The 21,902-nt window shown below is 40.5% G+C and overlaps 1 protein-coding gene across 1 annotated transcript in view; it reads left to right on the top strand.

Moving 5' to 3' along the window:
* The window catches only part of ESR1 (estrogen receptor 1), a 115,463-nt gene that overhangs the window by 89,219 nt on the left and 4,342 nt on the right, over positions 1 to 21,902 (top strand). Inside the window, exon 6 of the mRNA XM_076333839.1 lies at positions 17,463 to 17,596. Within this exon, the coding sequence (XP_076189954.1) occupies positions 17,463 to 17,596 (134 nt within the window). The remainder of the gene's footprint in view (positions 1 to 17,462; positions 17,597 to 21,902) is intronic.

Here is a 21,902-nt window from a genome sequence, read left to right as displayed (position 1 = left end):
AAGCTCAGGTCACGTCAAGTTTTATTATGCAATTTTTTTACCTTTTGGCTAGATAAATACAGTCTTATCTTGTTCATATCTGTCTGAAATGCCATAAAAATAACATTCCAACTTTGCTCTTTTTTTGAACAAATCTGATTTTTCTTCTCCCAGCTCACTCCTCCTACTTGGGTCATATTAAACATGAGCTTGTCTTGTCTCTGAAGATCTTTTAGAGACTGTCTTTTCTCATTCTGTGAGAGTCTACTTGTTACATTTTCAAATAAATACCTCTATAATTTTCCTATGTAACAATTCACACTTGGAAGACTCCTTGAAAGTATCTGTAAAGCAGCCCTTTGTTAATTCTAAGTTCCATCTTGAAATTTTGCTTTGCCTATAAAAAAAAATATACAACAATTAAGCTGCCAGTATGTGTAGACTACTGCCTTCTGTATGGATGAATATCATCACATTACCCCTTTCTATTCCCACTCTACCTTGTAATTAGATAGGGTATTCTGTGGGGTAATGCACCCTTTCTTATTCTGTTAACGCATTACCTAAACACTTGAGTCTTGGTTCAAAATCAGGACTTTCAGCAGTCTGCCAGTTACATACAACTGGTACATTTTTACAGTGTACAACTGATGCTATTAAAAAAAGCTCAAATGGCAATAATTATAGATTAGAAAAATAGGCCCAATCAGGAAATACAATGGCACACTCACAGTGCTTGCAATTAATGTACAGTACCTGATACAATCAAAGAAAGCCCAGGATAAATGAAAATCTTTTATGTTCTGTGTTTGAAAATTAGTATCTTGTATAAGGCAAATCTAGAAGTAAAGGCTAAGGTTTCTAATGGCACAAACCAGATGTTTCCTGTCTGGAGGGTTTCCAAGAAACTAGACCTTAAAAACGTCATTAGACCAGGGCTGAAATTTGTCAGGCCTGACAAATAGGCTGTTTATAATTTTGAAGAAAATGTAATGTTTCTTCAGGAATAAGAAAGTCATATTTTATTATATTTTTAAAGGATTTGTTGCATTCAAATATCATGCTGATCAGAGGTTACTTAAAGGTTTGAAACATAATTGTAAAGAAACTCATGGTAGAAATGGCTGACTGAGGTGGATGACTTCTCACCTGAAACATCCTCAGTATCAGCAAAATGGGAAACGCGTTTTAAAAAAAGTGGGTGGAACTTCTGCCCAGTAAGCCTGGTGACCATTGTGAGGAAACTGATGGGATACCGTCTAAAGAGAATTGGCTGAGGTGTGAATAAACGTGGCATAGCGGTAAAGAGTCACCGTGCATTTGTAAGGGGAAGCCACATGTCATGAATACATTGGAGTTCTTTGAAGAAATTAACAAGCAAGTGGATGAGGGAGATCTTGTTTGATTTCCAAAAAGTATTAAACAAGATCCAAATTTTATGTAGACAAATGTGATGCATATAAGAGAAGAAAATCCTAATCTTCATAAACTGCGTTCTGAGTTGATCTTTCCATCTCGCTGTTAACAGCAGTCACTTCTATGGAACCAGCAGTTCTTTGCTCACCAGCAGTCGAAAAGTAAATAGACTGCAGCTTTCCCCCCAAGAATCATTACAACAGGAAAAAGAATAACAAGATCATTGTTATTCCACTGTTTAAATCTGTGCTGCATCTGTGTTTAGAAAACCATGCCTTTCTGATTTTCCTTATCTTAACAGGAATATTGAAAAAACAGGAAAGGTACCCAGAGGGGTTACATAGGCAACCAAAGAGAGAGATGAGCGTTGGTACAAAGAATAACTAAACAGACTGACTTCTCTGCCTGTGATGCTCAATAGAAGAAGGGAAGCAAATTAGAGATGATAGAAATTGCATAAAGTCATGAGCACGTTGAGAAGATATATGGTAATCCACAAGTTATTATCTCTTCCGATCTTGCACTAGAGGTAATCACTTAAAATGAGCAGATCCAAATGCCTATACGCTTAGCCCAGGGCTAAATATACCTTCGATATGAGCCAGTACGTCTGTTCTCATGTTATATTCTAATGTTATTTTCTTATGATGATTGCAAAAAATGTCTAGCAGCAAAAAATCAGTCAAGGGACTTATAAAATTTCAGTTAAATGTAGTCAGTATTTCCATGTTTCTACCAGGTTATTTCCTTCTTTCTATGGAGAAATCTAGTCTGCTGTTCAGGTTTTTTTATTTGGAAACTCTTGTTCACTTCCTCTTCCAGTGCTTGATGGAGCTTTTTCATTCTTTTGGAAGAAACTGAAGAATTTTCCCTTTACTGACTTTCATATTGAGCAACGGCAGGAGGCCATGGATCTCTTTAAACTGCAGCTAGCACAAATAGCATAAAGACTTACAGCATTCACCGCATGACTGGGCAGCTGAATAATTTAATTTACTGCTTTCATGGCTTTGGTCCGAAAGTTTCTCACCACATTTGAAAAGAATCTTTTAAGTTTTCTGTGCAGATAGTGCTTACCAATGTTTTGATAGACAGAAGATTAGATACAATAGAAGAGCATCAAAATGAAATCCAAGTATGTTTTGCTAGTCTGTCACCTTGTGAAATGTTCCAAATGCCTGAGGACATCACACTTGTCTGTCACTTGAGTAGATGCACAACAATTTTTTGGCACTGTGTAATTGTGGATGAATTAATTACCATTGGCTTATTAGAAGAATGGAAGCAAAGTTGTCACAGATGCTTGATTCAGAATGCTTCATTAGTGACCTGCTGCTCTTATTTATTTCAAAGGGAAAAAGCCCATAGACAACAACTGTATCCAAATTTGCACTTCAAAATAAATTTGAAAAACAATCGTGCATTTCATTTTCATCTTTAATAGCAATAGATTCTGTGCTGGAAACCCAACTCAAACAATCATCCTGTCATCAGGCTACTTACCTGATAGAGCTGAATGGATCAACTTGTAGAGAGTTAAGGAATCTTTTGAAATAATTAAATTTCTCTTCCATCTTTCACTTTATTGTTGGATTTTGAGATGTATTATTATATTGTAGACCCCAATGAAAAAAATGAATGAATGAAAATTCATGAAAATGAATTTCATGAGAATGAAAAAAATATCACGAGACAGAATTATACATGTTAAAACAATGCAAAAGGAATAATTTATATTTATTGTAAATCAGTCTTTACTGTGCCTTGGAGCAAAATTCAAAGACTACCTGATTTTGTAATTCAAACAACCTAAACGTAAATCAGGAGGACCCTTCCAGAGTTCGGGGAGGTGCTGTGTAATGCTTAAAGTGGTGAACCCTTAAAAAAAAAAAAAAAAAAAAAAAGAACCCCCCCTCTCATTATGATCTTCCCAATTTTCAGCTGTTAGAAAAAGTGGTTCCCTGGGTGGGTTTCTAGGCACAGAACATAAGTTTTCAGAGAGAATGAAATCATTTCTGGATTCAGGATAGCCCCTACACAAATTCTAAGATTGCTTGTTCATCTAGTCACTCTGACCTTGGAAGCTCAGGCCCCAGTTCTAGGTCATGTTGAATTGTGATGCTGATCTTTCCAAAATTAAACTTCCTTTGCATTTCTGATGTGAAGAGAATTTTGAAATATTTTTGGCTTTAAGGTGATTCAGACTGAATGTCAATGAAACTGAAAAAGGCCTTCCTGTCAACAAGAATAACATTTTTTCAGCCAATTATTGTAACTTTATTATTCCCAAATGGAGAACCTTCATAATAATTTTCTAATCTAAATGTCTCAAATGTGACAAAAAAAAAAATCAGTTTTCTTAGAGTTATTATAGCAGCATTTTAGAGATTTTTCCTATCTGACATATTTGTGGATCCATTTCACATCATATTTTACCAAGAAAAAAATAATTTAAAAGGTACCTAGTAGTTAATTGTCTATATGTTTCAGACCTGATTCACCACTGCTGAAATGTATAGTGTACTTTTACTTTACCTGCCTAGGTAGATGATCCTCTGTTGATCTAGTCAGGAAAGACACTTAGTCACGACTACATGGCGCTGAGGGCAAGGATCAAGGGCATGGGAGCCCAGGTGGTCAATCCACTGGGGCGGCTGAGGAGAAAGGGCTTGAGGAAGAGCGGACAGATCCTGCAGGTCAACAACTGGTTGTATAGCTGGTATCACAACAGGGATTCAACTTTTATGAACATGGAACCTGCTCTGAGGATCGAGGATGGCTAGGAAAAGATGGGATCAGCCGCATCAAGTGGGGCAAATTTCCACAGGCTGGCCAACCTGGTGAGGGAGCTTTAAACCGGGAACGACAGGGGAGGGAGATGACCCACAATCAAGTGGGGAAGGTGGCAGAGTGGGCTGGCAAGAAAAGGGTTCAGGGTGATGTGGACAGGCCCTGAGATGTAATCAACAAAACGTGGTAGTAGGAGACCCCCCTAAGTGTGTGTATGCACATAAATACAGAAGTGCCTACAGGACAGCATGATGGAGGAAGCTCCATACATTTTCTGGGAAGTCAGCACAACTGGGTGCTCTCTGAGCCAGCAATGCTCCCTCGTGGCAAAGGTGGCCAATAGCCTCCTGGGCTGCATTAGGAAAAGCATTACCCGCAGCTAGAGGTAGGTGAACCTTCCTCACTGTTCAGCCCTGCTGAGGCAAATCTGGAGTGCTGTGTCCAGTTCTGAGCCCCCCAGTACAAGATAGACATGTACATACTGGAGTGAGTCCAGTGAAGGGCCACAAAGATGATTAACGAGCATTTCTCGTACAAGGAGAGGCTGAGAAGACTCGGATCTGATCAACATGTATAAATACCTGATGGGGGGGGGAGGAAGTAAAGAAGACAGAGCAAGATTCTTCTCAGTCACAGGACAAGGTTGTGTAGTCTCAATCCTTGGAGATACTGAAAACCCAACAAGATATGGTCCTGAGCAACCTGCTGTAGGTGGCCCTGATCTGAGCAGGAGCATTGAACTAGATGATCTCCAGAGAGCCTTCCCAGCTTCAGCAATTCTGGTATTCTGTGACTAACTGTGGGTGAAAATCACTTTAAACTAGATTTTTGTTTCTTTTTTCATTTATAAATGTGCTACTCCATATTTGTTGCAAATATTTGTCAATGATGACTTTTAAATCTTGGACTTCCTTTAAAACTTTTGAATACATTTTAGCCAGCAGTTGATCCAAACCTCTGTTCTGAGAAGCTTATATCGAAAAAGAAACAAAGGGCAGGAACAGCAGGATGTAATACCACTCATCGACTGTAGTCTATAAAGTTCTTCAGGGTGTGTCATCTGAAAGCCAGTGTTCAGGGAGAAATGGGATGAGTAAAAGATGTTGCTACCTCTGAATTACTTTGCTACCACCTTTAGTAATAAAGGCTCATGAACAAGTCGATTTAAAAAAAAACACACAGAAAACAACACAACAGAACCACTACAGAACAAGCCTTGTATCTTTTAATGTCTCTCTTTCTGAAGCTCTCACCTTCATGCCCACCTACCACTTACTGGTCGATTTGTGTGATGGTACAAGCCTAATTGTTGTGATCGAAACAACTATTTTGGGAAGAGCATCTTCGGTCATAGGCTTGCCAAGCTGGTGAAGAGGGCTTTAAACTAGAGATGCCGGGGGAGGGGAACCTCAATCCATCCCACTCCTACCAGTCTGATGCCAGGGCCAGCAATAGATGCCCAGAGCCTGGAGAAGGAACACAGGCCAGCAGGAGAGCGCCTGAAGAGCAGCACAAAGGAACTCCAGCCAGTAAGACAGCTTCATCGGGGGCCCAACTTAAGTGCCTCTATGCAAAAGCACGTAGCATGGGGAGTAAACAAGAGGAGTTAGAGATGTGCACATGCCTGCAGGGCTACGACCTTATTGGCATCACAGAGACGTGGTGGGATGGCTCCTATGATTGGAGTGTTGGATGGAGGGATACAGGCTCTTTAGGAAGTACAGGCAGGGGAGACGAGGAGGGGGTGTCGCCCTCTATGTCAATGACCAGCTGGAGTGCATGGAGCTCTGCCTGGGGATGGATGAGGAGCCGACTGAGAGCTTGTGGGTCAGGATTAAAGGAAGGGCAGGGACAGGTGACATTACGGTGGGGGTCTGCTACAGGCCACCTGACCAGGAAGTCCTGGTCCTCATGGGGGACTTCAACCACCCCCATAGCTGTTGGAGGGACGACACAGCAGGGCATAAGCATCCAAGAGGTTCCTGGAATGCATCGATGATAACTTCCTTCTCCAAGTGGTAGAGAGCCAACGAGGAGAGGTGCTATGCTGGACCTTGTTCTCACCAACAAGGAGGGGCTGGTGGGCAATGTGAAGCTCAAGGGCAGCCTGGGCTACAGTGACCACGAAATGGTGGAGTTCAAGATCCTTATGGCACTGAGGAGGGCACACAGCAAGCTCACTACCAGGCCAATCGTATCCTGGGCTGCATCAAAAGAAGCGTGGCCAGCAGATCGAGGGAGGTGATTCTGCCCCTCTACTCTGCTCTGGTGAGACCCCACCTGGAGTACTGCGTCCAGCTCTGGAGCCCTCAGCATAAGAAAGACACGGACCTGTTGGAGCGGGTCCAGAGGAGGGCCACGAAAATGATCAGGGGGATGGAACACCTCTCCTATGAAGAAAGGCTGAGAGAGTTGAGGTTGTTCAGCCTAGAGAAGAGGCAGCTTCAGGGAGACCTTATTGCAGCCTCTCAGTACTTAAAGGGGGCTTATAAAAAAGATGGCGGCAACCTTTTTAGCAGGGCCTGTTGCGACAGGACAAGGGGGAATGGCTTTAAGCTAAAGGGGGATAGATATAGACCAGATATAAGGAAGAAATTTTTTACACTGAGTGTGGTGAAGCACTGGCACAGGTTGCCCAGAGAGGTGGTGGATGCCTCGTCCCTGGAAACATTCAAGGTCAGGTTGGAGGGGGCTCTGAGCAACCTCATCTAGTTGAAGATGTCCCTGCCCACGGCAGGGGGGTTGGACTAGATGACCTTTAGAGGTCCCTTCCAACCCAAACTATTCTATGATTCTGTGATTCTGTGATTTTTTAAAGCAAAATGCTATTTAACCTCATGAGAACTGACACGGAACAATAAATAAGCTAGGCATTTCTCTTCATCAGCAGGCTTTGCATTTGGTACTGTGGTTTAGTTTACTCATGGTAGTCTCTGCTTTTCTCTTTGCCTCCTGTTCTTTGGGGATTGCTGTTTTGCTCTAGAGCTTTGGGGGCTATTTTTTTTTCAGATTTTATTTTTTTCCTGCTTACTATTTCCCTAACCTTTTCCACAATCTCCAGAGTTACTGATTAAATGCAGGATGGTCTGAAGTAAAATTTCACTGCTGATAACAATTTCCTCATCTTTTAATTATTGATAAAGCATAGCATTGTAGAAAAGGGGGAGTCCTCAGTTAGTTAAGTAGCCCTCCAATGCCTATCTGGCAGTGTTTAAGGCATCCTGATGGATGGTCTTGATTTGGTCTTAAAACCTTGGAGGTGGAGCTTTCCTGACACCCTGCTTCCTTAAGCTGTTTTAGTGCACCACTTTACATAGGAGTAGAAAGTGTTTATCAATGTCTATTAATAGAACTAATATATATACAACACATTAATGTATATAAAATCATATGTTGTCTTGAAGACAGGCACCACCTATGCATAAAACCTGCAATAATATTCTAATGGACAGAACATAAAAAAAATGTTAAAATATTTTGACAATTCTTTAGTGCTTCAGAACTAGCACAGGATATAATGGTTCTGCTCTGTCTTTTATCTATTCCCATTCTTCCTGAATTTCCTCTCTTATTTGGCTTTATTTTAACATCTCTCATTTGGTGTGTGAATTAGCCACCACTTTTGGTTCAGAGCTAGCTCAAGGAGCAGCAAAAAGAGACATCAGAAAAGATTAGCAAACCTCAGAGGATGGTGTGCTGGTAATTTTGTCAGTACTGGAAGAGGTAGGAATTGCCTATTTGAGACTCAGGCTCAATCCTAATTGTTGCTTTATTGCTATGGAAGAGAGAGCTGTGCTGGGTGAAAACTGCTGCTGTGTGTGAGCAACCACTTTTTCAACCTGTTTTGGGAAAGTGATGATGCCAACAGGAGTAACTCAAAGGACGGGTTATGTGAAAAAGTATAAACATAACCGCCCAGCTCAGTGAAGGAGAAGAGAGCCTTGCTCTTAGGGGTCCCTTCTGCTCCTGCCTCTTTACCTCCCTCAAAATTATGTTTGGAACGGATATTTCAGTTTTATTTCTTATTTGGCAAATGTCTGTTTCAAGAAACTCTTGAAGGGAAAAAACCTTGATTCCGTGTTGAATTATGCTATTTCCAGTCCGGTACTTCTCCAGTTGCCCAGCTGTGAGTGATTCTCAGACTGTGATTCATGCATTGACTCTAATGGCACATATTTTTGACTAAGTAGCCAACAAGAAGAAATAGTTACTGCAAGTGTTGTAAATCAACGGAAAAAGATTTTAGTGAACTACCCCCACTCCAAAAAAAAAAAAAAAGGCAAGCAAAATATTAATTTTTTGCTGAAATGTACATGCTTTCACTTTAGGTTTCTTCCTTCTGAATTTGCGTCCTTGCCCCTGGACAGATAGACATTCTTCCTTGCCTATGCCATGACTGAATAAGTTAATGAATTAGAAAGAAATCCTAACAAAATGTAATAGAAATATGAAAATGACATGTAAGGAGGATAAAATGTCAAGAAGATATGCATTGAGAATAAATAGACTATAATGAATAGAAAGGATTGTACTCCTTCTAAACCTTTCTCCAAAATACTATCCACACATAAACTGATTAAGAGATTTTGAAGTATGAGAAAGTTGGGTTAACTTTACAATTTTATTTTTTCTTCTCTATTTTATATTCTGTGCTAGATTTATGAATAAACTGAAGCCAAAGGACTGTAATATGGTGATGGGTTTTTTTTACCACTGCATTAGTACATCAAACCTAATTTATATGATTTAAGGATTGCTTTTATTCTTTACTCAGGTGCTGACTGCATGTTTGGATTCTTGGTTAAAAAGCTCCACACCAGTAATAAATCCTTGCTTCTAATCGGACCCTCTGAAACGAAACTCTGTCAGGAACTTCTCCAACAATTTACTTTAGAAACACAAATTTTGGTTGCAGATCATTTTGTCCAACCTGCTTCTTGAAGCAAGACCATTGCCAACACCAGCGTAGGCCAGCTGTGACTTTAACTTTCTTGAAAGTCTCTAAGGAGGGAGAACACACAGCCTCTCTGGGTACCTGTTTCAGGGTTGCACCACTCTCCTACAATCCAGCCCGAACCTTCCAAGCTGTAGCTTACAGCAGTTAGTTGCCTTTTGATTTAACATTCACTGCTCCTGAGAAGACCTTAGTTATACCCTGTTTGTAATGCCCCTTCAGGCAGTTGCAGACTGCAGTTTTGTCTGTCCCCTCCTCTACATACTTTGCTTCCTTCTCACCAGACTGAGCAGATCCAGTCACTCAACCCCTCCTTGTAGGCCATGTGCTGCATGCCTCTGATCATCTCCACAACAAGAGGAGACATCCAACATCCTTCTTGGGCTGAGGGGCCTGAAACTGGACACAGGCACAGCCTCAGCAGGACCAAGTAGAGGTGGGGGAAAAATAATTTCTCTTGTTCTTCTGGCCACATTCTTCCTAACATAATTTGCATGCAGTTTGCCTTATCCACAGAGTGAGAATGCTGTTGGCTTATAGTTTATTTGGTTTCCATTTTCCAGGAGGGCTGCTACTCAGCCCAGTGTTTTTCCAGCCTGTACTGATGAACAAGTTTATTTGGCCCTGGGTGCAGAATTTTTACTTCTCCTTGTTGAACTTTGTGAGGTTTCTGTTGGTTCACTCCTCCAGGGTCCCTCTAGCACTGAGGTGGTGCTACGTAGTGTATCAGCCTCCCTCTAGTCCCAATTTAGTATCATCCACAAATTTGAAGGTGAACTTTTTATCATAATCCAGATTATTGATAAATATATTAAACAGCATAGGCTCCAGAGTCAACGTCTGGAGTACTTATTACCTACCACAAACTAGGTGTTGAGCCATTACTGCTACACTTTGAGTCTGGTGATCCAGCCTGTCTTCCACCCATGTATCTGTCTGTCTGCTCAGCCTTTACTTCCCTGGCTTACAGATAAGAATGCTGTAAACCAAAAGCCTTACTACAGTTGAATTATATTGCACCCACCACCTTCCCTTTGATCATTTAACTAATTGTTTCATCATAGAGTCAATCAGGTTGGCCAAGCACAATCCGGTTTCCTGGATCCTCCTTGATTTTGTCAAAGTTGAGTGAGCCTTCTGCTATTTGTCAGAGACCTCTTTCAATCTCCATGATTTTTTCTAAGTGATAGATAGTAGCCTAATGAATACAGTGACCAACTATTTCAGCACCCTGAAATGAACCCCATTTGGCTTCAAAGATTGGAATTACTTGTCAGAGTAATTACTAATTCTCTGAGTAATTCCCTAACCTGTCAACATGCTTCGGTTGGCTTTGCCAGTAAAACCTGACACACAAAAAAAGAAAAGCTGTTGAGTGTTTCAGTCTATTCCATGTAGTCAGTCACCAGGTTTTCTCCCCCATTCATCAACTCTTCGTTCTCACTGAAATTCCATTTGTTGATGCCATACTTGTAAAATCCCTTCTTGTTACCCTCTGTGTCCCTCACTAGTTTTAGGCATAAATACTCAAACAGTTCTTTGGTACTCCTCCTTTGCCACCTGCTTTTATTTCTATTTCCTATATGTTTTTTGCCTTTTAGTTCATTAAGGGGCTCCTTGCTTAGCCAAGTGGATCTTCTGTTGAAATACCTAGTCTTCCTCTACGATGGGATGGGTTCGTTCCTGACCTCTCAATAAGTTTTCCTTAAAATATTGTCTAGTTCGCGTGACACTTTTCACCATTATGTCTCTAAGAATATTCTGCCTAGCAATTCCCTAAATAAACTGCAGTCTGTTCTTCTGAAACCGAGAGTCATAGTTCCATTTTTTGCATTCCCAGCCTACCTCTGGATCCTGAGCTCAATCACATCTCATGGTTGCTGCAGCCAAATTTCCTATCTGTGGCCACATTCACCAGCAATTTCTCATTGTTTGTGAGGAGTGGGTCAATAGAGCATTGCCCTTGGTTGGCCACTGTGCTGTTTGAGTTGGGAAGTTATCAACACAGTCCAGAAACTCCCTGGATTACTTGTACAATGTTGACCTTTCAGCCAATGATTGCAGTCTATCCATGTAGAAATCCTCCACAAGACTGTAGACGAGTGATTAGGAGACTTCTATGAGTTATTTATAGAAAGACTTAGCCACTTTATACTCTTGGTCAGACAGTTTGTAACAATCCCTGCCTCCCCCCTCCACCCCAACTGATCAGTGTTAATTTCTCCTCTGACTGATACACAGAGTCTCCTGACACATGTGGTTCTGGTTTCTTATGGTCTGTGCAATCAAGGTCTCCCTTTGTGTAGAGCTCAAGTTCTTCCCCTCTTCTTTCATACTTGTCCTTCCTAATCAAGTTGTACCCATCCATGACCATTCTCCAATCATATGTGCTATCTGATCTCATCTGTGCGCTATCCCACCAAGCCTCTGTGTTTCCAGTCTCATCACAGCTGTCTGACTGTGTACGGACTTCCAATTCTCCTTCTGTGTTAGAGCACAGGCAGTTGAATTAAGTCTGTGAATACCCTCCCTTCTAACCGGGGATGTGAATGTTGTCCCTGCAGCTTTCTCTCAATCATACCTCCCCTGTTTCCTAACCTACCTTTAGACTTCGGAACACATCCTGTGACAAGCCTTGTTTAGAGGCTTTCTCACCAAGTTACTAAGCCCATTTGTGAAGATGACCCTCCCTCTCCTAGTCTGGTGGATCCCATCTGTTCTTGGCAGTCCCTTGTCATCAAATGAAGTACTGTGATCAAAGAAGCCAGAGAGACAACAAATATACAGTCAGGCTTTGGTTTGATGGGTGCATCTGTGCCTACTTGGGCTTTTCCCTTTGAATGGAAAGTTTGATGAGAACTCCCGATTCCCCATTCCCCTCACCTAAACACCCTTCACTGTTAATGTTTACTTGTCTGTCACTTGGTCCTGTGTTTCTGTAAGAGACATTTCTGATATCTAGGGTTTTTCCAAGACTTAAAATCTAGGTTCTTACTCCTACGTACAGGGTTCAAGGAAGAGAGGATTGAGTTAGTAAAAGAGGACTGAGTCATGAATCTCTTAAGAAGTCTTGTCACATACAAGTCCATGGGATGGGCTGCATCCAAGAGTGTTGGATGATGTCATTGCAAGGCTGTTCTCTATCATCTTTGAAAGGCTGTGGAGACCAGGAGAGGTCCTCAATTACTAGAAAAAGGCATATGTTGCACCCATCTCCAAAAGAAGAAAGAAAGAAAGACAGTCTTAGAACTACATGTTGGCCAGTCAGCATCACTGCTATCATGAGGAAAATCATAGAGCAAGTTCTCTTGGAAATTGTTTATGTGAACGGGAAGGAGAAGATGGCGAGTGTGAATTAGCATAGATTTAGGGTATATTGTGCTTGACCAACCTGATTGCCTTCTGTGAGAAAATGACTAGGTGTCTTGTTAATGGTTCATACTCTACTTTGATACTAGTTACAGTTGGAGTTCCTGAGGGGTCTATCCTAGGACATGTCCTGTTAAATGTCTTTGTCAATGACCTGGAGGAGGAGATGGAGTGCACTGTCTTCAAATCTGCAGATGACACCAAAGTAGGGGGTGCAGTTGATATGCTCGAGGGCAGAGCTGCCATACAGATGGACCTAGACAGGCTGGAGGAATGGGCTGACAGGAACCTCATGAAATTCATCCAGGAGAAATGCAAAGTCCTGCACTTGGCAATGGACTTAATCCACTGCTACTGTTCAATCTGGGGCCTAACTAGCTGGGGAACAGCTCTGCTGGAAAGGGCCTGGGGTGCTGGTGAACAGCAATCTGTGCATACGCCAATACTGCAACATAGCAGCAATGAAGGCCAACAGTATCCGGGGCTGTATCAGTGGTAGTGTCAGCGGTAGAGCAAGGGAAGTGATTATTCTGCTTTTATTTGGCACTCATTAGACCATATCTGGAATACCACATCCAGCTTTGCGCCCCTCGTTGCAGGAAAGATGTTAATAAACTTCAGTAAACCTAGTGGAGAGCCACCAAGATGGGAGCACATGCCTTGTGGCTGAGAGAAGTGGATTTGTTTAGCGTGGAGAAGAGCTGGCTTTTGAGCATGCCTAACCTAAAATCTACAAGGAGGTTATCAAGGCTCTTTATTAAGATGCCCGATGGGAGGCTGAGAAACAGGAGTCATAAATTGAAGCAGAGGAGGTTCTGACTGGTTATAAGGGAGGAAAAAAAACATGATGATGAAAATAATTAAGCTGAGAGAGATTGTGCAGTCTCCATCCTTGGAGGTTTTTCAAGATCAGACTTGCATAAAGCCTTGAGTGAGCTGACCCTGCTTTGAGTGGGAGGTTGGACTAAAGACATCCTGAGTTTCCTTCCAGCCTGGATGATGCTGTGATTCTGCAGACTTACTTAAGTTAATGCATATAGTACTTTTATGCAGTAACTTCAGACCTTTAATTCACATGCTTTAACTTTCCTAAACATTTCCCAATAGCCAAGTGTTAAGGATTCTTCTGAGAATACACTCTGACGCTTTGCAGTAAACAAGCTTTTAATGTTTTGTTTTCAGTAAGCTGAGAGTACACAAAGACAACAGCATGATGGTGGGAAAAGGATAATTTTCAAATCTATTGCTTAATTTGTCCTCCAGGAAAGTTATCTAGGCCTTCCTAGATAGGCCTTCCTATCAACTGGACATATAGCTGTGAAGATGTGATAATACGATCAGCTTATGTTAGAAAGTTAGGAGGCAATTCAGAAGAACTGGAGATTCCTATTTCAGATAGTTTTTGTTGGTTAACAAAGAAAATCAGTGTTGTAGCCTAGATAATAAAAACATTTGCTTAGAAGCCTGCATTTCAAAAATACTAAGCTGCTGCAGTTCCCACTGATTTCAGTGGAGCTGGATCTGCTGCCTAACTCCGAAAATAAAGCAGAATTTTCTGAATTGTTGCTTGCACACATGAATGCCTAAAGCTAGGTATCTAACTTCATCTAAAATACTTAACTCTACCTAAAGAGATACTCTTCTTTTTCTTATGGAGTAGCCTGGTATTTCATGCACAGCACATAGCAAAGCAAATGAGGTTAGAAAGTATTTAGAATCTCTTAAATTTGCACCATTTTTATTTATCATCTACCATGCGAGTTCAGTTGGTGGGAAATAGGCACACATAGAGATTTAGGCACATGGACTATGTGTTGCAGGGCTAGAGATTTTTGTATAGAGGTTGTACTTGTCAGCAAGAAGATCTTGATTGGAATATTGATCTTGTAAACCACAGTCAATTGAACTATTTTTTGTAAAAAGTACCAGGGAATAATTCTTACTTGCTATCAAAATGTATTTTCCATCTTATGAGTTGCCATAAGGCATCTTAAAAGGTCTCATTTTACAAATAACTTACTGTTTCTTTTTAAATTGTGATCTTGGCTATGCAAATTTTGCAATTTGTTCAGACTGTGTAATATATTGAATTGTTTTGAATACTGGCTGGCAGTAGTTTGATGGGTTTTAGGAAGCAAGTAAATGTCTTAGCCAGGCATGAAGATGTGGGTTTTTTTTAATATGGGTCATTTGACATACAATCCACTGAAACTTTTCCTTTCTGTATAATCCTGAAATTCTAAATTCTTAAACTAACCTTTATTGGGGCATTATTTAAGTTAATGCAAAGCTATTAAAGGCTTTTAGTCCTCTGAAACTGTGCTTAACTCTATATATGCAAAGCTAATCTTTCTCTAGTTATAGGCAAAAATATTGTATCAGAAGCAGTGGAACTTGTCCCACTGTAAAAACTCATGTTTGTTTTACTTCCATAGGATTTAAATTTTAGCACACAAAACAGATTTTGAGGTAATAGTAATTGTTCATATTCTCATGCCTGGTTTTGAGTGCCTGCTTTTTGTTTGCCTTTTATTTGACAGTGGTGCTATTAAATATTACTTTGCCTTTGTGTATTTTATTGATGTCCAAACAGAGGAGGAATATACTTAAATCCAACCAGTTCAGTTTTTCAGCTTTATTCTGCCTAAGCAGGATTCCTCAGGGCAGCAAGACGGTCGTTGCTGAAAAGCTCTCCGCATCCGGCATTGAACAGTGTAACTGATTGGTCATCAAATCATTGAAAACTCCCTGTCTGAGTTCAGATCCAGCTTTCAGGCAGAAGAGGCAGAACTGTGAATTTCAATAAAGCCATGTTCAGATATACCAGGCTGAGATCAGTCCTTTAGTTCAGCTCATCGGTCAGGGCATTGTCGATGAGGGTGCAAAAGGCATCACACGCTTTACGTGGAACACAGCATTGAGTCTGCCTGCCTGCTAATCTTAAGACAGACTTTTGTCCACGACCTTTTACACTGCACTTGTTACCATCGTTTGTGGGAACCTAATACGTGAAACTATCAGTGTTGCTGGTCATACCCGAAAAGCTGCTATAGTTTAAACCACCATTTCTTCAGCAGAATTTTTAAGAGCCAGAAAAGGCCATAAAAGTTGTGTTGCCAAATGTTGCAGCTTGTGACTGAGTGCCTGCCACGCAATGGAAATCAAGTTCTGAGCTAAGTGCTAGTGAAATGTGTGGGGAGAATTAGGCACTTCTCAGGAGAGCTCAGCGTGCAGCTGCCTGGTAGCCCACAGGGACCCGAGGCAAGAAGGAGCAACCCATCCTCCTTATTAAACATACCTTTCTGCTATTTCCATTCCCAAGGCTGGATCATCTCTTTCTCACAGAAAAGTCAGAGAACGTGTGCTGTTGTAACAGTGATTGGAAAACTTGCTTGCGATGCCACATTTTCAAATATTACTGTATTTTAACCAGCACCCTACTGGCTGTTTTAAGGGAGTATCTCCCACTTTGTTTTCTTGGTATTGTCCTGCTTTGTTTAAATATCTCTAAAAGCAGATGAAATAGCTTCTGTCATATGCCATAGGCACTGTCTCATAGGCGCTGCGCTGAGATAAAGGAGATGTAGATTTAAGTTCAAGCACCAAATTAAGCTGAATAGGGATTTGAACTTGAAAGGAGATTGTGCACAAGTGCTCACAGATAACCCTTCTCCTTCTTTGACTCAGTTTTAGGTTTAGAAATGATTGAGAAGTGCAAAGACTTTTCTCAGGCTGTAGTCAAAAAGGAAGATGATGGCTTTGTTTGAGGGTCTGGTGTGGGTTTAGGCATTAGCTACAGGATCTCAACAGCATGGCTGTATCAGGACTGAGGCAGGTGTTTCTGTGCTGGTAGTCAGCGTTGGTTTTGTCACAATGAGATTAGGAGATGCTCGATCTGTGTTTGCGTTACAAATTATAGCAGAATAGCCGTCTGATCATTTGAAATTTCTTTTGCATTTTCCTATAGCAATGATCTTCAAAATTTTGTTCATAAAAGCTGATCTGACCACTCCTTAAGTTTTACTTGTTAAAATTTCACTCAGGAAGTCCTAATAAAAGTAAAAGTACGTAGTTTTTGGTAAAAGTAGCAATGTAAATGATCTAAAATTCCATGACCAGAAAATCTGCAGACTAAATTTTCATGAAAAATAATTACAGTCTGCATTAATTCTTGAACTGCAGGTTGGGTGTCCAAGATGAAAATTAGTGGGTGACAATAGCTAGGATTGTGAGCAGAGGGAGGTCGTTAATTGCCATTACTAATGACCACTTTGAGATTTCCCAAACTTTAGCTTTGTTTAATGCTATAATGTAAAAAGTTATCCGATTTGTGGAGTGAAGTGATGGTTTTAATCAAACTCAGTCATACAGACAAGATTTTGGCCTCATAATTCCTTCCTGAGCTCATGAATAAGCTTATTCTTTAAGGAGGCATTATGCTGATATAAGAAAAATGGGAGAAGCGTATTGGAATATTACAGATTGCAAGGCCAGGTAGAAACAAGTACAAAGCGTTAGGGAGGGAGAAATGCAAAGAATTGGGACTATTTCAGTTAAAGGAAAAAAAAAAAAGAAAGAGGAAACAAAGTAACACAAACAGAACATACAAGAAAAGAAATCAAAATGTAGTTTTAAACAAATCTTTTCCTCAATATAAAGGTTTGGTTGAGTCAATCTCATGTGTTCCACCACAGTACTGCCCTGGTGATGAGTTTATGAAATCGACATTTTTGGGAGGAATATAGTATTTGATTATTTATTCATTTTATGTGGGACCCTGAGAACTACGCTTTTGTAATCACACATACACCAAATGAGCATAGAGTAAGAAGTCACGTGCTAGCTAGTGAACTGATGAAATCAAATTGGAGGGGAATGATCCAGGGGGATGAAAAGCTCATGCTGCCACCGGGTTAAAGCTGTGAATATCTCCCCCTTGATGGTATTCACACAGGAATCAAGGGAAATGTGTAGAGGGCATGGTGGAAATCTTTGACATGCTGCTGGCTACTGCTGCTCGGTTTCGCATGATGAACCTTCAAGGGGAGGAATTTGTGTGCCTTAAGTCCATCATCCTGCTCAATTCTGGTAAGTGGTGTGCTTTGCCGTCACTCGGGTAATTGTGGTTGCTTCTGCATGTGGTTGAATGCTGCTCGTTGCCGCTAATGATGTTTTCATTTTGAGACAGCAGCAACTGAAAGGGGGCTGTCAACATAGATGCAGGCAGAGCCACCAGGCAGGGATGGAAGCGGGCAAACCTGTTCAGTGGTATAGATGGGACCCTGCAAATTAATGCAGTAAGTAGCTGATACACTGCGTACAGCTGATGTGAAGTACGATCAGAGCAGTGTTTTGAACTAGGTGCTGGCAGGTCTTAAAGCTCTGATTACAAGACACTGAAGTAGCTAGAGCCACACTTAGGGCATCCAAAGGCCATGCTTAGTTGTAAATCTACACCTTCCTTCTTTGGCGATGGCAAAATAAAGGGAAATAATGGCAAAAATGTGGCTGAGTTTGTCATGGTTTAGTTTGTATTAAAATACAGGCATCTAAACCGGGTGTCATCACCTTCCACTTCCTTTATTGTTGATGAAACAAGTATTTTTGGGCTGTAAATCTCATTCTGAAGTACACTTCAAAAATAGGTGACTAGGTAACAAGTGTAGGTATAGATATAAATACGTAAGGTTAGCTGACTTGAATTCTGCATGAGATGATTGAAATAAGAAAATTCAAGTTGAGGCATGTGACAGAAAATTTCTGCTGCACACCAGAGGATCCTTTTCTGTTTGAAATGAGAAAAAACTCCAGACAATTTATTTTTAAATGCAGAAATGAGGCCCACGGTGTTCTCATGGAAATGATAGAGGTCTAAAATAATAATGTAGGCACCAAAGTCAAAATTTTAGACTCAATTCTCTGCTAAGTTGTTACCTAATGAATAAAGATGCCAGAGTTTCCCAACCCTGAGGATTTACCCACTTGTTCTTCCCTTTTCCTGTTGGGTTTGAACTCGTAGATGGTATCAACCTCTAGACAAAACACATGTGGAGGGCTGTGTGTCCTTTTTATCTGGTTGTCTAACAGATCACTTGCCCAAGTTGCATGAAATACAAATTCAGGTAATTCCCACCAAAGGCTAACTCTAAACACAGCAGATTTTGCTTTATTGATCAGGCACCTCTTTCTTTATGGAAACTTGGACCTGGTCTACTCAAAAAAAAAAAAAAAAAAAAAAAAAAGTTCAAGCAAAATTATATATTTATACAATCAAATATAAAATATTTCATTTATGTTCTATGAGATATTAATGTGGTTCAGGTTTTGTTGTGATTGTCATCAATTACCAAAAAGTGACATCTGAGGCAAGCACCTGGCATATTAGGAATAAAGGGCTATTGTTTTTATCTTGGATGCCAGGGTGTGACAATTGTAATTGCTGTTCGACATTTGATTTTCCTTTTATTGTACTGATAATTATAATTACATTTCCTAGAGTTAAACGTTCTTCCTGAAAAGAGATGCTCCTCCAGATTTTTAGCTAACATGTTCAAATGCGATTATATTATATGTAATTGATTTATCAAAATACTGAATTAGAATTAGAAAAAAAAATAGAATTGGAAGTTTGAACAGAACGTGAAGACTTCAAGCCATGCTGTCGAGAGTTCTTGTCCCATTGCTGTATTTAATATTGATCCAGAAAGCTAAATTTGTTATTTAGACAAAGCTCTGCCAGACATCACCAGCTATCCTTCATAAGCACATCTCACTTTGTTAATGGGATTTTTTGTTTGAAGATTCTCCTAAGGAAATACTGTAAAAAAAAAAAATATAGCAAGTGAAGTCAATGATAATCAGAGGCAAATTTCCTTCTGCACATAAGAGATGGGACCACTGAGTGAGGCTAGGAGATATTAGATCTTCACTCCTTCAAGGTTCATATTCAGCAGGTTCGTATCAGCGGTGCTCTGTGTGGTAGAAGGTCAGAGTTGATCTGATGATCTGATGAGTGATCTGATTTGGGGTGTGGGGTTTTTTTTACATTAAGGGAAAGTTTGTAGCTGCTCAGAAGTCTGGCATTTTTACAAGAGTCTTGACGGTGATAGATCAGAGGGCATGGTTCGGGTTGAGCTGTTACAGGTTCATGATGAAAGCAAGTTACAACATTGTTATGCGTCATTTATTACTCTGGCTTGCACACTGCACTTATTGCAGTATATCTGAGTACACTGTAAACTGAATGTGTATGTGTATATGGCCACAGAATGTATGTCCGTATTGCTTGTAATTGCCTTTATGCATAAAGGTAATAATTAATTTTACATTTCAGCTTTTGCATTCCTATAGCCAACTAATTTTATAACTGTCTGAGGAGTTAACTACTAGGTGATGGGAATGTGGACACGAGTTCCTGATTGTCAGACCCTTTAGATGCCCAAATTAGGAGGCTAGACTGCATTACAGAGATAAGTACCATAATTTGGGGTATGCGTAATAGTTGCGCAAATGTCGTTTGGCATAGATACTCTAAAACGTCTTCTGGAGATGCTTTTCTTCACAGAATATAGCCAGCCTCCTTAGGTAAAGTGTTGGACACGTGAAATATGATGTGCTCTGAAGCACACGGTGTACGTGATGGATGAGGAAAGGCTGAGAGAGCTGGGTTTGTTCATCCTGGAAAAGGGAAGACTAAGGGGGGGTCTAAGTGCAGTCCTCAGACAGCTGATGAACAGGTTATGGAGAAGCCAGGGCCAGACTCTTCTCAGAGGTGCAAGAGGAAGGGACAAGCTGCAATGGAGACAAACCACAGCAAGGGAGATCCTGACTAGATGAACAGAACAAAAAATCTTCACAGTAAGAGGTTAAACACTGGAACAGGTTGGCCAGAAAGATGGTAGGATCTCCATCCTCGGAGATACTCAAAACGCAGCTGGACAAAGCTCTGGGCAGCTTGACCTAACCCTGAAGTTACCGCTATTTGAGCAGGAGGTTGAACTAGATGACCTCCAAGCCTCCCTTAACCTGATTTTTTCCCTATGATTGCACATGTAAATACACACAAATCTTCTACTAAAGAAACAGCAGATAAACACACAATTAATTTTTGGCCTTATGCTATCTGTATTATATATGCATACGATTAAACCAGCTGATCTCAAAATGATTTAAACAAGTGGACTAATTAACAAATTGGCCTAATTATGCTACATTTCATATTTAAAAGCAGTCTGCATTTGCTTTCTAAAGCTTTGTGTGGATTTAATTCACTGAGTGTACACAAACATTTCTTTATGAAATCCTTGGACATCTGTTAGTCTCTTCACGTGAGGTAGTGCTGTTTATCGCTTTTGTTGGACATTTATTTTCTCTTTTTTAATATCTTGTTTAATATCTTTACACTCCTTTTCCATGTGGTCTTGGGCAAAATGCAAGCGAATTTTTTTAGTTTCACTCAGTGCATGTGGAAAAGATGGAAGGTTTTGTTTACAAAGCAAAATATACGTTTACGCTACTTCCAAATTTTTCCTGAGATATCAAGGCGACAGCATGTCTGTAACAACAAGGACAGCATTGTCTCTAGCTAAATAACAAAGCAGAAGGTGCCCCTCTAAAGCTGCAGCAATAAATCTTTCGACTAAAAAGCAAAATTGTGTTTTCGAAGAACACATTCATCTCAATAATAAAGGGCTGTTTCTTAACACTGGAAAATAAGTGTTAGAAACATGAAAGGGCAACATGATGCCAGATGTTTTACTTTTGAGTGTATCTGAAAAGGGGAGTGGTGCTATGTGGCAAAGCAACAGGCTTTCATTTTGGAGACAAAGATGTAGGTCACGTCTGCCTTAGCAGCTGATTTACCTAATTAGTTAGCTGGTTTGTCCCTAGAGATGGAAAGATGTAGATGATTTTATGCATCCTGTAGACCTCCTGATACATCGTGCCATGTGACTGTTTGTTAGTCTTTTCTCCTGATTTTTCCAGCTCCTGTTAAATTGTGCTTTTTATTTATTTCTTTATTTTGGGGGCTGGATGATTACATGAGTGCATGGTACAGAGCTGAATTTGCTCATAGCTCGGCCTGGCTTGCTACAGATCCAGAGCAATGGGGCACGGTGGAAGGGGAAGGAGAGCCTTGGGTATTGTTTTGTGAGCCTGAACTCTAAATGTAAAGATATTTTAAACTGGGGTTTATTGTGACAGAAAAGATGTAGAGGGCATTCTCCCCTACAGTAATATGCAAAAATATATCGCTATATAGAGTGACACATATAAAATTATATCACTATATGCCAATAGCTGGCACGGTAGCACTGCAGTCCCCGAGGGACCCTGTTCTGTGCGTAGCTTTGTGTTACGGGCACGGATCAGTAAGCTTTACTTCTTTGCAGGG

This window comes from Aptenodytes patagonicus, chromosome 3 (genome assembly GCF_965638725.1).
Source record: "Aptenodytes patagonicus chromosome 3, bAptPat1.pri.cur, whole genome shotgun sequence".
NCBI lineage: Eukaryota > Metazoa > Chordata > Aves > Sphenisciformes > Spheniscidae > Aptenodytes > Aptenodytes patagonicus.
This window is presented reverse-complemented; position numbering and strand designations above follow the sequence as displayed.